The sequence below is a fragment of the Phoca vitulina genome, unplaced genomic scaffold (genome assembly GCF_004348235.1).
Source record: "Phoca vitulina isolate PV1807 unplaced genomic scaffold, GSC_HSeal_1.0 scaffold22, whole genome shotgun sequence".
NCBI classification, from domain to species: Eukaryota; Metazoa; Chordata; class Mammalia; order Carnivora; family Phocidae; genus Phoca; species Phoca vitulina.
The window spans coordinates 13,215,970-13,233,160 of NW_022589725.1; the positions used below are offsets into that span (position 1 = coordinate 13,215,970).

The 17,191-nt window shown below is 52.7% G+C and overlaps 1 protein-coding gene and 1 pseudogene across 2 annotated transcripts; both read right to left on the reverse strand.

The window, feature by feature from the left end:
• Positions 1–5,542: 5,542 nt before the first annotated feature.
• Positions 5,543–6,699, reverse strand: LOC116641934 (annotated as a pseudogene).
• Positions 6,700–8,813: 2,114 nt separating this feature from the next.
• Positions 8,814–16,463, reverse strand: NRSN2 (neurensin 2). 2 transcript variants are annotated; one of them, XM_032419871.1, is made up of 3 exons: positions 16,392–16,463; positions 12,976–13,170; positions 8,814–10,845 (listed from the first exon to the last, which is right to left on the reverse strand). In XM_032419871.1, exons 2-3 carry the CDS (start codon positions 13,159–13,161, stop codon positions 10,420–10,422), a joined length of 612 nt encoding a protein of 203 aa, XP_032275762.1. In that variant the 5' UTR covers positions 13,162–13,170; positions 16,392–16,463; the 3' UTR covers positions 8,814–10,419. The 2 variants fall into 2 exon arrangements, with proteins under 2 accessions (XP_032275762.1, XP_032275763.1); XM_032419872.1 differs by lacking the exon at positions 16,392–16,463 and adding an exon at positions 16,236–16,385.
• Positions 16,464–17,191: the final 728 nt, after the last annotated feature.

The window sequence follows — 17,191 nt, forward strand, 5'->3', positions numbered from 1 at the left end:
AGCTAAGAAGTCTGTCCTGAATTCCTACAATGTACCAACTCCCATGCCAGGCACTGGGGTTGGGGGCTTCTAGGGCAAGAAATGGAGAACCCAGAATCTAGCACAAAGGAGGTACTCAGTTTAGGTGGATCAGATGAATTAAGAAGCAAGGAGCCATGGCACCTACCTTCCAGGTGCTTGGTCTAGTAGGAGGACACAGAATGCCAGAGCTGGGGGCATTGTCTGGGTGTCGTATGATACAAACCAGAGAGAGCTTCCTTGATGAGCTGTAAGCACCCCCTCTGGGGAGGTGACCCAGCAGAGGTAAGAAGAGGCCAGGTATGGGCCGGGCAGGGACTATGCTTCCGAGACCAAGAGTGGTCTCAACTCCCACTGCTTCCTCCATTCTCACCTCCCTTCCCCCTCCCAGGCATGCCCATGGGCTGGGCTGTCACTTCTCTATCATCTCCCTCCGGGTCTGCATCCCCACAGACCACCCCAAAGTTCCTGCCCCTCCCTTGGGAAGCCCTTTCCCTCTTCCTGTCATTTGACCTTTCGTTGGCCCTGAGCTTCTGGAATGCTGGGCTAAGGAGACACCCAGCCCTCCTACTTGGCCCCACAAGACAGGGAGGAATATCAGAATCTTAGGCTCTCCGCTACTGACACTTGGTGACAATCAAGAGCACACCCCCTCACTGTGGGGCAGCGTGTAGAGTGTGTGTAGTGTGTTAGGGCATGCTGATGCATGTGTATTGCTGGGTATTGCACGGATGTGTGTCTCTGTGGCAGTCCGCAGTGAAGGAAAAAAAGGCTTGGGTCTAGAACCAGGCCAGACCTAGGTTTGAATCCTTGTTTAGCCTCTAGCCAGCAGTGTGACCTTGGGCCAATCATTTGCCCTCTAAAAGCATCAGCTCCGGGTCTGTAAAGTTGGAATGCCAATCAAGGAGCTGGTCCCCAGCCAGCCTTGCCTGCCTCCTTCCACCCCCATGCGGCCCCCCATTCATGCTCCCTTTTTTTCTAGTCCTTGTACAAACCAAATTCGTCCTGCCTCAGGGCCTTTGTCCTTGTTGTTCCATCTGCCTGGAACTTTCCACATCTTCCCAGCTTCTTCCTCCTCCTTCAGGTCTCAGGTCAAATGTCACCTCCTCAGAGAGGCTCTGCCTAACCACTCATGAAGCGTCGTGCCCATCCCGGTCCCAGTGGTCTGTCTCTACTCCATAGCCCTGTCTTAATGTATTCACAGCACCTGCCAAGGTTTGAAATGATCTCACTTACGTATTAAATTATTTATCATCTGCCCTCCTAACCCCACCAGAAAGGAAGAATCTGGAGGGCAGCAATGCCTCATCCTTCTGTCTAGCACAGAGCCGGGCCCCTACTGGGTGTTCAGTGAGTTGTCTAAAGAATGAAAAGTGCTCAGCACAATGCCTGACACATAATGAAAGCTCAGAATTGCTCGGTATGTTTATTATGTAAGTGCAAATGGCTGTCATTACTTATGGGGAATACAGAGTTTTGCTCAACAATTCTTCTAGCAAGTATTTGTTTGGTCCCCTGTGATGAAGAGTCATGGGAGAAACAGAAATATGAGACGCAGTGTCTGCTGTTAAGGAAGAGACCGGATCGCTGGGAAGACAAAGACTTGGGGAAAGTAGTAAGACTATTGAGATCATGACTTATTGCATTTCTCTAACAAGATGGAAGTGGCTATCACCACTAAATTTTTTTATTTTTTATTGTTATTTTTTTAAGATTTTATTTATTCATTTGACAGAGAGAGACACAGCGAGAGAGGGAACACAAGCATGGGGAGTGGGAGAGGGAGAAGCAGGCTTCCCTCAGAGCAGGGAGCCCGATGCGGGGCTCAAACCCAGGACCCTGGGATCATGACCTGAGCCGAAGGCAGACGCCTAACGACTGAGCCACCCAGGCGCCCCACCACTAAGTTGTTTTAGAGAAGCCAGGGCTCGGAGAGTCACCCACCTGGTCTGAAGCACTTAGTTTAGCACAGTGCCTATGCCCACAGCGGGGACTCAGTGGCCAAGGGCATCACACATCTGTTGGACTTCCCAGAGGCACTTCCAGCGCTCACGACGCAGGACACGTGCCTGGGCACCTCCCCCACGCCTGGGCACCCAGGCAGAGGCCCGGGGCTGCTTGCGTTCCTCACCACTCAGGGCTCCTGGTGGGGAGGTCCACGTGCGGGGCCCCAGGGCTCTGTCTGCTGGGACGCCTTTACCCCTGAGCTCCAGGGTCTGGGCTGAGGGGGCCTTTGTCCTGTGATTGGAAGGGACAGGATGGGGTTGGGTGGAGGCCTGGGAGGGGAAGAACGAGGCCACGCTTGTGCTCATGGGACACACGTACACACCAGGCTGTAGAGACGTTTGTGTGCCCACGCGCGCACACACACACACACACGCACACGCACACACACACACACCTCTTGCACACTCTTCTCCCCGCAGACATGTGGATGACGGCTCGCACTGGCTGGGTCCTCCCAGTTCCCGGTCCGACCCAAGTCATTTGAGCTCCCTGAGCTTGGGAACAGCAGGCTCAGTCCACCCCGTGCACCCAGCACCCACGGTGCCCAGCCCAAGGCAGGTGCTCAGGATCTGTGGAGAATAAATTCCCTCCCTTCCTCTTTCCATCTTACAGTTATTACCTGCCCCCTGCTCTCCGTTCCCCCTCCCTCCGGGCCTCCAGGATCAGGCAAGCGTGGGGCCCTGACCCCTCCCTCTGCACTCCCCCCTCCCTCACACAGCAAACACCTGCTGAGTGTGCATTCAATGCCCCAGCCTGGCAGCTCTCCCCTGCCAAACCCGGCCAGTGGGCCAGCCCGGGCACAGGCCCGGTGGACAGCCTGTTTCCCTCCCTCCCTCTTCCTGCCTTGACCGAATGTCCGGGGCCAGATGCTTATGAAATCCCCTGGGTTCTTCCATCGCCAGGCTCCTGGTGGCCTGGTGCCCAGGGCTTGGCTTTGAGTCATGCACTCTGGGGCTTGGCAAGGCCGGGACAGGAAGCTCACAGCCCTTGGTGATGCCAACCCAGGCTGAGACTTGGAGTAGGGCCGGAGTCACGGGTCCCACCACTCCTCAGGCCAAGGGAGCACAGCTGTGAACAGACACGTGGGCATGTGGCCTGTAACCGGACATGATGTGTCCAAGGTCACAGGGAATGTCAATGTGAAAATCCAGCCATGGCACGGTTCACTTTTGAACACGTCTTCCCTGTAGTGGAGATAGACACCACTGCCCGATATTACAGGACCAGGGTTTGAATCCCGGCCATTCGCTAGCTGTGGGACTTTGGGCAAGCCACTTCACTTCTGTGAGCCTTATCTTTACTTACACATAGTAGATGCTCAATAAATGTAGCGGCGAAAAAAAATCAGTAACAGTGTAAGTGCAAATACACACTGAGCGTATCAGCATGTCTACACACATACCATTACAATAATTTACACACCTGTTGGTGTGCACATGAATGGATACTGGTAAACACCCACACGGGTAACATGCTTATTCAAGGGCTTGTGCAGGGGCCCACCAATTCATATATGGATGCGTGTGTCTTATGAATTCATTTGCACCGATTCCTTTTTCCCAACAACGTACACTATTCTCAGGGTGGTTTTCCAGAGGATTTTCTGAGCACTTGTCATAGGCAGGATAAACCAGTGTGTTTATCTGGGTAAACAGGATGCCTGGGTATCTATCCGATACCCATATACCTGCCTGTGTCTGTGTGGATCTGCGTGAGGGGTCGTGAGTATGACCTCATGCCTTCTCAGGTTGATCAGTTGGCAGAATCGGGGGCATGGGGGTCATTTCTGCATCTGTGAACACCAGAGTTATGGGGTACTCCGGACCTGGACTGTTTGGGTTCAGATGTCACCTGAGTAGCCTTGGGCAAGAGGCTCACATGCTGTGCTCAGCTTCCTTTACTGTGAGGTGGGGATCATGATCACCACGTTACGGTGGTGTGAGGACAAAGAGTTCGTTTCTGTGAAGTACTGAGTACGCAGCACATCACCTGGTCCTTCAGCCGCAGCCCCGGCTTTGATATGCCGCCATCGTCCGTCTGCAGGGCCTTCCTTTCCATTAGGCTGTGATGGGGGGCAGCACCGCGTCCAAGTCCTCCATAATTATCACTTGTGCGTTGCCTGCTAATCTGAACCTCACACTTCTCCTCTGGCAGAACCCCAGCTAGCATCTATCGGGCACTCCTACGTGCCAAGCACTATGTGTAGCTCTGAGGTCTTCAAACTATCTCAAGAGATGGGCATTCTTGTTGGCCCTATTTTTTAAAAAAAAAAAATTTAAATAATTAATTTCTTTATTTGTCAGAGAGAGAGAGAGCACAAGCAGGGGGAGCGGAAGAGGAAGAAGCAGGCTCCCCGCGGAGCAGGGAGCCCAATGCGGGGCTCAATCCCAGGACCCTGGGACCATGACCTGAGCCGAAGGCAGATGCTTAATGGACTGAGCCACCCAGACACCCCTTGTTGGCACTATTTTAGAGGAAAAGACACTGAGACTCAGAGGGGTGAGGGATCGCCTGGGCTCACACAGTGACTTGAGCCCTGGCAGGCTGCCCCCCTCTCAGCCTGCTCTCAATTTGGGACAAAGAGTCGGGCCGTGAATGTTCCTGGTCGTCTGCCTCACGGCTGGCTCTCTCACTGCCCCTCCACTAACACCTTCCCCATCTCTATCAATATGACTTCGCTTCTCTGTCTCGCCCTGGGGCATCTCAGCTCCCTGCCCTGACATAGCAGCCCCAGAGGCCGGATGGTGGCCTCAGATCATGCTTTCTCTGATCCAGTCAGGGGTGAGGTGGAGGAGCTCCTCTGAAGCTGGGCTTGAGAAGTCACCTCTTCCCCTGGGTGGGTAGGGATGGAGAGACTCAGTGGGAGGGAGGGGCAGCCTCTCGGAGCTCAGGCTCTGGGAAAGAAAGGGGTGGAGCAGAAGGTGAACCTCCCCCCCACAAGACCATCAGCACCCCCCCCCCAGGTCAGCCCACCTCAGAGAGGAGGGAATGCTTGCAGCAGGAAACCCAGCTTCCCTCTGAGGTGGGGGAAGCCGTCAACTGGCTGAGCTGCCACCACCTCTAAGGAACACCAGAGGGCACCCGAGGCAGCTATGGGCTCTGTGTCTCTTCAGTTCAGTCCCCTGAGCGCCCCTTGGGTCTCCAGGAGCCACCAAGGCCCAAGGCCTTGTGTATTCTGCTGTTGCGGGTGGAGCATCCTGCAAATGTCAATTAGGTTGGGTGATAGAGTCGTCCAAATCTGCCCTTACCGATACCCTTACTGATTTTCTGTCTACTTGTTTCCTCATTTATTGAGAGTATTACAATCCGAGCCACAGCCTGGAAACTCCCAGGGAAGTCAGCTGGGGTCGCTGTAGGGCTCCCCTCACTCCCTTGGTTCCTGGTCTGTCCTTTGTTTTTCTCAGATGGGAGGGTGACCCTGATTCCTGTTACTCCATCTTGACAAGAACAACTGTATTATTACCTTTTTAAATTTTTTTATATTTTATTTTATTTTATTTTAAACCAGAACATTTCTTGTGTGACTCGTCATTGAAATCCTTCAGATGGACTGGAGGCTGCAACAGAAGCCCTCCTGGGCTGAGGTGTTGTTCCTTCACGGAATCCAGGCCTGAATCTGTGGGAAACAATTTTTAGGTGCCTCATCCGTCAGGTCCCAGTGGTATTTCGTCTCGTTACCTTGGCACCCCAGTTATACCTTCTCTTCTGCTTGGCAGGCTAGCCACATTTGCCTCAGGTCGACTTCTGAAGGTGGTAGGCCTGAGAGACACAGCGGCGGGCGGCTTGACGCGGCCATCTTACTGCGACGCTTTCCAAATGATGACGTCCCCTTGGTCGTCTCGCTAGAAAGTAATGTTAGATTTGTAGAAGAGTTGCAGAGACAATAGAGAGAATTTGTATATACTCTTCAGCCGTGTCTGCTCACTGTCCTCCAATCAGTGACAGTTTCCTGGTCTTTCCTTGTCTTTTGTGACGTTGGCACTTCTGAAGAGGCTGGTCAGGTATTTTGGGGCGTGTCTTCACTTCAGCTTTCCCAAGGTCAGGCTGCTCTACATGGTACCACAAACTACGTGGCTTAAAACAACAAAAATGTATTGTGCCACAGCTTAGGAGGCTGGAAGTCTGAAATCAAGGAGTTGGCAAGGCCACCCTCCCTCTGAAATCTTAAGGGAAGAAGACTTGCTTGCTTCTTCTAGCTTCTGGTTACAGGCAACCGTTGGCAATCCCGGGCTTATAGCCACATCACTCCAGACTCTGCCTCTGTCTTCATGTGGCATCTGCCCTCTGTGTGTCTGGCCTGTCCAAATCTCCCTTTCCCTTTCTTACTAGGGCCAGTTATTGGATTAGGGCCCATCTTAATCCAGTGAGAACTCATCTTAACTTTATTATATATGCAAAGACCCTATTTCCAAATAAAGTCACATTCACAGACTCCAGGTGGACATGAACTTTGGCGAAACAGTATTGAACCCAGTACACATCCCCCCTAGCCAAGTATGACAGGGAAACAGCCCCCTTTAACGTTCTTTAAGGATTCACGTGACAGTTGGCCTCGGTGGGAATTAACTTTGGTTATTGGATTCTGCTTCTCTGAAAAGAGAAACTCTGTGGGGACGGGGCTTTGTGGGGGCCTGGGATTTATTGAGGTTACAGACCAGGGTTGGCTTCCTCCATGGCAGCTGGGAAGGAAGGCTAATGTGACACGGATATTCTGGGGGTGGAGGCCTACCTCCATTTCCGGGGCCATTTTATCAGTGTGAAATTCCATCCCTGGTCCTGCCCAGCTGTGGGCACCAACTCAGAGTGTCCGGGTCAGAGGTCACACAGGGCCACTCATGAGTTGAAGCTGTCCCTGGGAATGTTTCTTCTTGCTCAGTGCTTAGTCAAGTTTTTTTTTTTTTTTTTAAAGATTTTATTTATTTATTTGACAGAGAGAGACAGTGAGAGAGGTAACACAAGCAGGCAGAGTGGGAGAGGGAGAAGCAGGCTCCCCGCTGAACAGAGAGCCCGATGCGGGGCTCGATCCCAGGACCCTGGGATCACGACCTGAGCCGAAGGCAGACGCTTAACGACTGAGCCACCCAGGCGCCCCAGTGCTTAGTCAAGTTTTGAAACAGATACAAATGTTTAAAAAATGGATACATCTCATATACAAATTTGGATTCTAACTTCTCTGGAAAAAAAAAAATCTGTTCACACTGTACTCACATTTCCACAGGGCAACAAACATTCCTAAATAGGTTTATGGGCATTTGATATTGTCTCCCCAGCTCTGTGCCTTCAAACCAAGGGGCAATGCAATACAGTGGCGCAGGCTGTGGACTCAGGAGTTCAACTGCCTGCATTTGAACCCCAGCTCCACCCCTTGCTACTGTGCATCCTTGGGCAAGCTACTCAATGTTCCCAAGCCTCACTGTCCTTATCTAGAAAACTACGATTGATTTCTTCAACACATTTTTATCGAGCATCTACTCTGTGCCAGACATTTTCTACTTGGGATATGTCAGTAAACAAAGGGAGCAAAAATTCTCATTCTTGCAAAGATCATACTGCGGCAGGGGTAGACAGATAACAAACACTAATATAACAAATACGTAAGTTATGTAGTATACTGAAAGGTGATAAATGCTATAGGAAAGCAAAAACCAAACTTCAAAGTGCACAGAGAATGGGTAGAGGGTTGTCGCATTTTAAAACAGGCTGCTCAGGAAAGGCCTTGCTGAAAAGGGGGGCATTTGTGCAGACTTGAACGGAGTGAGGGGGGTGGCCAGGTAGTGAGCCAGGGAAAGTGTACCAGCAGAGGGAAGAGCTCTGCAAAGACCCGATGCAAGAGCTGGCCTTGATGTTGGAGGAAAAACCAGGAGGCCGGTCTGGTGGAAGAGGAGATGGGAAGGGAGACAGTTGAGGTCACAGGGGTAGAGAGGAGAAGGGAGGGTCAGTAAATCACGTAAGGCCTTACAGCCACTGAGGATTTTGGTTTTACTGTGTGAGGTGGGAGCCATGGGAGGTTCCGAGCAGAGAAGGGCATGATCTAACCCTGGTTATACCTGGATCTGCCTGGGTCTGCAAAGATTAGACTCATAGGGGGTGTGGGGGGAGCACAGAAGGGGAAAGCCGGGAGACCAGGGAGAGGTGATGGTGGCTCAGGCCAGGGAGAAGCTGTGAGGACAGAGAGAAGTGGCTGGGTCAGGCTGTATTTGCGAGGTTGGCTAGCCGCTGGGTGGGATTCAGAGCGTGAGGGAAGACAGGAGCCAAGGGTCACTCCAAGGGTCTGGCTAGAGCCAGCACGGAGCTGGAACTGCCACCCTCTAAGGGGCGGGTGGTGCAGCAGGGGCAGGTCTGGAGCGGGGGGGTTGCCAGGAACAGTTTGGGATAGTTGAGCCGGGACTCAACAGGTAGGTGAACATGGTTGGAAATAAAAACCTGCCTTCTGGGAGCCAAATTTGGGAATAAGAGTCCTTACCTCCTAGATTGTTGTGAGGGTAAGTGAACGAATGTGTGTCTGTAAGGCACTGAGAACAGCACCTGGCCTCTGGTAAGTGCTCATAGGAGTTAGCTGCTCGAGTTGCCCTGGAAAAGATCCCAGCTTTGGCTCCAGCTCCCTCTGCCAGAGCTCCAGGCTTCATGGGCTTCATGTCCTCTCAGGGAGGGGGGCAGTAGGTTGTCAAGACAGTAGAGAAATTTCCTTCCCAACAAGTTAGCATTTATTTTTTTTTTTAATTTTTAAAAGATTTTATTTATTTATTCGACAGAGAGAGAGAACACAAGCAGGGGGAGCAGTAGAAGGAGGCAAGCAGAGCCCTCACTGAGCAAGGAGCCCAATTCTGGGCTCCATCCCAGGAGGCTGGGATCATGACCTCAGCCTAAGGCAGAGAGGAAACCGACAGAGTCACCCAGGCGCCCCCCCCAACAAGTTAGCATTTAAATCCACCCCATTTCTCTGACCACTAGTTAACTCATCTGTAAAATGAAGATTATAGTCCCCTTTCTCAAAGAGTTACGGTGAGGAGCTAATGAGAAATAGTGGATTTAAGTGCCCAGCACATGGTAGGAGCTCCTAACAGTCTTTTTTCCTCTCTACCCATGCCCCATGGTCAGGGAGAAAAGAAGAAAAGTCAGTATCCGTCCCAGCTGTTTATTGAAAGAGAAGGTAAGATGGAAGGGGTGCCGGATGGGGAAGGGGCGTGGGGCGCAAGGGCAGCAATGCCTGCCTGGTGGGGGAGAACGGAGGACCTTCCCAGGAGACCCGTCCAGGCTGGAGGTGCGACCGAGGGGGCAGGGGAGGGGGAGGGGCGGTGTCGGCGCCTCTCTCCAGCTGTCTTGGAGCTCCCCCTAGTGGTAAGAACGGAGATGGTGCGTCTGGCTGGGGAGACCGCAGGATGGAGGTGCTGGTGCCCCCAGCAGGACACATTTGTTACAGGGTAAGGTCAGGACCCGTAGGTGATGGTTTCTAAGTGAGTGGATTTTGAGGGGCAAAGACATCCCAGTACTCCTGCCCCTTGGTTCTGCATGTCCAAATTATCTTCTGAGCTACGTAGGACCATCAGGCCTCCAACCAGGCTCTCTGGACCAACTGTCTCCCACCCCTAGAGGTCCCCTGGAAGCCAGGAAAGTGTCCAGCAGGTCCCCTGTTCCAGCTGTAGAACAAGAGTTGGCCCAAGAGGAGGTGGGAGATGTGGGTCCAAATTCCTGCAGACTGCCAACCTCCCTCAGCCACCTCGTTTGTAAACTGAGGCTAACAAGAGCCCATGATGGGCTGGACTGAGGGGCTCTGATGCCAAAACGCACATAGAAAACATTCTGTAGGAGGTGACTGTTTTCGCACCATCCTGGAAGGGAAGTCCAAGTGAGTGCTTTTGACCCATCTTCGAGGAAGGCATCTTGGAGCAGCTGATGGAGGAAGGGGTCAGGGGATGAGAAAGACTCCACTACCCCTCCCCCCACTGTCTGTGGAGAGTAATGCTTATAACTGGGGAGAATAGCAAAGCCATGGAACTCTAGAATCTGATCCAAACCCCTCGTAGTACGGAGACAGGAACTGATGGTCTGAAAGGAAAACGGGCTTGCCCGGGGTCACACAGAGTAGAATAGGGATAGATTGAGGGGGATGTTTTCTGCTCCTGAAGGGTCTTGGGAAGGAGAGGTGGGTGGGAAGGTTTGGGAGGACTTGGGGAAAGTTGGCATCTTGGATGAGATGGGGCCCAATACTTGGGAAGGGGCACTGGGATTTGAGCTCCAGACTCTCTTGAGCTGGAGTTGGGTCTTCTGGGGGCATAGGTGGAAGGGGCCCCGCTGAAAGGGGGAAGTTAGGGAGACAATTGATGGCAGGGTGTGGTGGGACAGAGGAATGGTCCAGACCCCAGGTCTGATTCCTCCTCTGGCCTTGTGGGCAGCTCAAGAGTCCCGCTTGGGCTGGATGGTCTGCACAGAGGATTGTCCGAAGGGGCTAGTAGGTGGTGAAAACCAACACTGGCCATTGGCATCACGGAAGATGGGGGACAGCTGCTGCTCTGGTTCATCCCCGAAGATCTCCACGTGGCCATCAGCTTCGGTGTCCAAGGGTTCTGCCTTGGTGTCCGGGCTCAGCCAGCCAGTCATGGCCCAGAACAGGCAAATGGCCAGCAGGATCCCAGCCGCCATGCAGAGCGCTGTGCCTGCCAAGCGGCAGGTGCTCAGAGCCTGGTTGTAATCGGCTGCCCGCTGATCCAACACCAGGAATTCCCCCTCTCCGATGCCCTCCAGCTTGGGGGGCACTGCATAGCCAGTGGTCAGGGCTGCCACCCCAAGCAGCAGAAGCAGGGTCCCCGAAGACAGACTGATCTGGAGAGAGGCAGACAGATTGGGAGGTAGTCAGGGTCAGCCTGACTGGTGATCCCAACTGGACTTGAAGGTAATGCCTTGGTCTAACCTTAAGAGATGGGAATCACAGGGGAGTCACAGACACACTTTCCAGGATTGAACTGATGAGGGGCACACAGTCACATTCTATTTGGAATCTTGAGGCCCCCAGATCAATGTCCTTTGAAACTCCCACTTAGCAGTAGGTTTTTCCTGTCTACCTTGAGTTTCCCTCCATCATTATTTGGGTCCCATCTCATCTCTCTGTCCTGTCTGCCTTCTATCTCTCAGTCGGGATAACTCCTACACATCCCTCAGATCTCATCTCAAAGCCCACCTCCTCAGGGAAGCCTTCCAGGATGCCCCTGGCCTGGGTCAGGTCCCCTGCTTTGCATTTGTACGAACACTGTGCACATTTGTTCTTCAGTGCGCTCACCTTGGTGCACACTCAAACATGTACTTCCGCTACTATGTAAGTGATATCTGCCTGCCCCACTGGAATGAGGGTCTGGAGAGCCATGAGAACAGACACTGTCTGTTTTGGGTCACCAGGTGTCTTCCTAGCATGGCGCTGGTACAGAGCAGTAGCTGAGTGAATGTTTGCAGAATGACTAAATGAACCATAGCTAGGAACTCCTAAAGGACAGGGACCACATCTTAAATTCTCTGTCCTCAAGAGCATAGCACATTGCCTGGCAACTAGAAGATGCTCAAAGTTTTAAAATACATACTCACTTTCTCCTGAGAGTCTTCCCTGATCACCCCAGGTACTGAGAACACTTTCTCTCCTGGCACCCTCTGATCATTTGGCCTGAAGTCGTGCATTTACTCTCTATATCTTGGCACTTTGCGTCCCCACTAGAGTGAAGCCCTTTGAAAGCCCAGGGGAAGGATCCTCTGCCTCAGTCTCCTTACAGTATTTGGCAAAGAGCTATGCCCATTGTAGGGTCTCAGCTTACTGTCACCTCCACCCTTTCCCTACACTCTGTGCCCTCACTGATCACTCTTCCTGGCTGTTAGAGACACTGACTGGCAACGTACCCCAGTATATGATTGTGAAACCACGGTAAGATTTAACTGAGATGAAAAAAAAAAAATTTAACTGAGATGAACTCCACTTCCTGCCAGTCAGTGTCTACTATCCCCCCTGGCCATAGTAATTAGTTCAGAGACGGGCAAGTGACCCAATCAGAGCCAAAGCAATGTTCGACAGGACTTCTGGAAATGAAATGGAAAGCAGTGTTTCTTTTCTGAAGGAAATACTGGAGGAAATTCTGATGTCCTGTGGATGGTGTAGAGTGAAACGCTGTGGGTCAGCATGGTAGCAGCTACTTGGGGAACATGTGCGTAGATCCTGAAGCTAAAGGGGCCACAAGGGTGGGGGCACCATGGGGAGCCTGAAGACTAAGAGAAATCTTGAACAGCTGGATTGAACTTTGCCTGAAGTTGCTCAACCTCTGGTCTTTTCAATAAAATGAGTGATATTTTCCCTTTCTTATTTAAACCCATTTGAGGTTTGTTTTTTTTTTTTAATTTTTTTAAAGATTTTATTTTATTTATTTGACAGAGAGAAAGACAGCGAGAGAGGGAACACAAGCAGGGCGAGTGGGAGAGGGAGAAGCGGGCTTCCCGCCGAGCAGGGAGCCCGATGCGGGGCTCGATCCCAGGACGCTGGGATCATGACCTGAGCCGAAGGCAGGTGCTTAACGACTGAGCCACCCAGGTGCCCCGAGGTTTTTTTTTAAGATTTTCTTTTTAGGTAATCTCTATCCCCAGTGTGGGGCTCAAACCTACAACCCCCAGATCAAGAGTCGCACATTCTACCAACTGAGCCAGCCAGGGGCCCCCAAATTTGTATGGTTTTGAATGACTTACCAAGAGTAGCCATTTGCCTTTTTTTTTTTAAAGTAGGCTCCGGGGCCAATGTGGGGCTTGAACTCACAACCATGAGATCAAGAGTCACATGCTCTACCAGCTGAGTCAGCCAGGCCCCCCCAATTGGGTTTTTGTTGCTTGCACCTGCTATACCGTCCCTCTTCTTCCTATCCAATGATTCCATCTCCTCCCTGCAGGCACATGAAATCCCAGGAGTTCCTCCTCCTCTGGCCTTACCTTCCAGCACAGTGAGGGCCAGGGTCGGTGGGGACACAGGATGGGAGGCCCCTCAGGGTCATCGCTGAGGGCCGTACCTGCACAGTCTTCATAGAAGAGGTGCAGGTAGGAGCGGACCCCATACCATTTGCCTTCTTCCACATTGGGGCCGCGGCTACAGCTGCAGGAACGGTCACAGCCTGGCATTGCAGATCTCTGTGGGGGGAAGCAAGGTGCAGTGGACAGAGGGAGGGATCTGTGAGACCCTCCCAGGCCCCCTGAATCTTTGTGCGTCATCCGCTTTTCCTCCCACTTTAGATAACCCGCGCTCGTAACACAGCCTGGCCTTCTAGATACTGGTTTGTCTTTCCCTACATACACTGTGAATGAGCCAAAGCACACGGGCGCTGAGGCCAGTGCTTAACAATTGTAGATGCCAGTAAATCTGCTTGTTTAATCTGGGGGCCACCCAGTGGCTAGGACTGTGGGTTCTGGGAGCCTGACTGTCTGGATCGGAATCCCAGATCTACCACCTCCTAGCTGTGTGACCTTAGACAAGTGCTTTCACCTCTCCAAAACTTGGGTTCCTTACCTGTAGGGCAGGTCTAATAATCACACCTGCTTCACACAGTTACTGTATCTGAGGCCAAGAAATGGTACCAGTTGTCATTACTATTACTGTAATTTCTTCACTATTATTTTTGTCCTGAACTTTTTGAGCCTCATATCTAGAGTAAGAGGTTCTTATCCCCATCTTTTCTCAAAATCTTCCCCTCTTTCAGGTACTCTTGGGGGCAACTGTCATGGCTGATACTTGTCTAATGAGGCTGAGCTCCCAAGGTGCAAGGCTCTAAAAAATCCCTCCCCAGGGTTGCCCCTCAAAGGCAATAGCCTCCATGTCTCAAGTCATCTTGACTTCAAAGGAGGTGAAAGCCAGGAGCCCTCTTAGGCTCAAGGGTGTTTAGATTTCTAGGGAAACCTATCTAAGAACCCCTCCTTTTTGAATAATACATTTTTTTTTTTTATTGAGGGATACTTGACATATAACATCATATTCGTTTCAGGTGTAGAACATAATGATTCGGTATTTGTAATGATCACCATAATAAGTCTAGTTAACATCTGTCACCGTACCTAGTTACCAACAAATGTCTTTCCTTGTGAGAGAACTTTTAAGATCTACTCTCTTAGCAACGTTCAGATATGCAATACAGTATTATTAACTATAGTCACCATGTGATACATTATATCCTCATGACTTATTTATTTTATAACTGGAGTTTGTACCTTTGACCCCCTTCACACATTTTGCCCTGCCTCTGGCAACCACTAATCTTAAAAATCTCTCTTTTCACAGACGGAGACACTGAGGACCTGGTAATGGAAAGTACTTGTGTATCTACACCCGGATAGGACTAAAACTAAAGTAGGAGATGAGGGAAAGGGTGGGTGTGGGGAGGGGGGGCGTTTGTGCTGGGGAAGGACTGGGCTCCTGCGTCAGCACCCCTGAGCAGCTTCAAACAAAATAAAGCAATGAGCGGGGCGCCTGGGTGGCTCGGTCAGTTGAGCTTCCCACTCTTGATTTCAGCTCAGGTCATGATCTCAGGGTTGTGAGATTGAGCCCCCAAGCGCTCAGCATGCGGAGTCTGCTTGAGATTCTTTCTCTCCCTCTCCCTTTACCCCTCACGGGCTCTCTCTCTCACAAAATACATAAAATCTTTTTTAAAAATGCTTCAGTGCTTACACTACAGGATAAGACAAATTTCTAGACCACCCCCCCAATTTCAATCAGATGTGGCTTTCAATTTCCTGCAAAAACTCACCAGCACACACATACCCACACAGCACAGACAGACAGGCACATACACACACACACACAAATCAAACAGAGACATACCACAGATTGATGCACATACACACACACCAGAGACACACACCAACACCAATACACAAACATGACAGAGACATACACAGACAGGCACTCATATACCACATAGAGACATATTCAGATAAACACACATAGCACAGAGAAACAGACACACAGACACCACACACACAAAGACACTCCACGGAGAAACACACACACACACACACACACACACACACAGAGCCAAAGTGTGTGTTGGGGTGATTCTTGGAGCCCCCACGGATCCACACAAGCGCCTGAAGTGCACAACCCTCACCCACAACTCAGGGAAAAAGAGAAGAAAAGGAAAAGACTAACACATATATATGTTTTGGACAGAGAATGGAAAAAGGCAGAGACCAGAAACGAAAGAGAAGGAGGGAGCCGAGTGGTCCCGCGAGAGAGCAGGGATCTCCCCGGGAGGCGGGTGGGCGGGGCTCCAAGGGGGTGTGGCCAGTGCGGGAACCGCCCCCGGCCGGGGCGCTCCAGAGGCCCGGGTGGGGAGAAGGAGTGGGGGCCCGGAGGCAGTCAGAGTCAAAGCAGCAACTATTAATTAAAGACCCTAGGGGAGGGGGCAGGGAAGAGAGGCTCAGGAATTGTTGGTCTGGGTGAGCTCCTTCCCTGCAACTCACTGTCCCTCTCCCCCAAATATACCTAATCGCTCAATCTTGCTGGCACTGGAGAAGGAAGGTGACCTTGACGCTGCCTCCCCCTCGGCCTGGCCCCTCCTCCTCCCGTGTTAAGGTTGCAGGAAGGCGGTCTGGCGGTCAGGGGGAGGGAGAGAGAGGATGCTCCGGACCCGGCGCGGGTACCCGGGACGTGGGTTGCCATAGGAACCGCTGGGGAGGTGTCCCTAGACTGGGGGGGGGGGGCGGGGGGGGGGGGGGGGGGTCAGGGGGGAAGGGGCGGGGAGAGGAGGGGACTACAGGGTCCGAGGGGGGAGACTGCGGCGGAGGCGAGCGGAGGGAGGAGTACGCGAAGGTGACAGGCGCGAGGGCCTGAAGATGGATGGGAATCTCTTGCCTGCACGGCCTCACTCAGTTCTCCTTCCCAGACCCCCAGACCTGCCCACTCCATTGTCCGGCGCTGCCGGGGCTGGGAGAAGGGGCACCCTCTTGGGGGGCGAGGCCAGCGAAATCGGGCCAATTCCTCCCACTCTCCACCGCACCACTGTTTCTGACCGGACCACCAGTTCCCTGGTCGAGATTAACCTCATCCTTTCCCCCAGGGGGAAACTGAGGCACGGAAGGGTGGGAATAGGTTTTTGGTAAAAAGATGGATAGGGGTCTTGTTTTCTGAAGCCTCTGCCCATCCTCTCAGCACTGAGACGGGGCTGGTGAGATCTCTGCCCCCCGCCACTTCTCTGGGACCTCACCTCCCGAATCCCGAGGCACACCAAGGCTTGGGCGCCGCTGTCCCGTCCGAGGCTGGACGTGGCCGCGCTGGGGATGCGGGCTGAGGTGGGGTTCCCCGAAACCCGGGAGAAGGCGGGGTGGGGGTCGGGGCGCGCGTGGAGCAGGGCTGAGCTCACCTCTCTGCCTGCTGTCTCCGCCGAGCGGGAGCCAGAGCGAGAGCCGAGCAGAAGCTGGTTCTGTCGGCGCCTGCGCCGCAGTCGGGGGCGGGGGTGATACGGGTCTGGGAGGGGGGCACCCGCCCGCCCCAAGGGCTGGCTCTGCAGATTGCGGACCCCTGCAGGATGGAGAGCCCCTGTCTCCTTCCGGAGTTCTTTTCCCTCTCTGAGACCCCGGGCCGCTCGCTGAAACCCCATCGCCTCCCCAGAACGCAGCCCCTCCTGCAGTCCCTCAAACTCCTGATCCGACTCTCCATCACTCCCTCAACCCCCCACCCCTCTGACTGAAGACCCTTGCCTTCACTGAGCCGTCATTTCCTCATTGTATCCTCAACCTCCTCTCCGGGTCTCCATCCCCTTCATGGAGCCCCTAACCATAAGTATACAAATGCTCATCTTGCTGAGCCCCCACCTTCTCCACAGACTCCAGTCTCTCTCTCTCTCTCTCTCTCTCTCAGCCCTCACCCATGGCTGGGCCCCTCTCTCTCTCAGGAGCCCCCTACTTCTTTTTTTTTTTTTTTTTTTTAAGATTTTATTTATTTATTTGAGAGAGAGAGAGCACATGAGAGGGGGTAGGGTCAGAGGGAGAAGCAGATTCTCTGCTGAGCAGGTAGCCCGATGCGGGACTCGATCCGGGGACTCCAGGATCATGACCTGAGCCGAAGGCAGTCGCTTAACCAACTGAGCCACCCAGGCGCCCCAGAAGCCCCCTACTTCTTACTGCGGCCCTCACCTCTCACTGAGTCCCTCTTCCTCTCTAC

Coding starts and splice junctions, on each gene's coding strand:
- NRSN2 (XM_032419871.1), bottom strand. CDS start 13,161: ATGCCAGGCTGTGACCGTTCCTGCAGCTGTAGCCGCGGCCCCAATGTG. Junction 10,846..12,975: donor GGCCCTCACTGTGCTGGAAG/GTAAGGCCAGAG, acceptor GCCTCTCTCCAG/ATCAGTCTGTCTTCGGGGAC.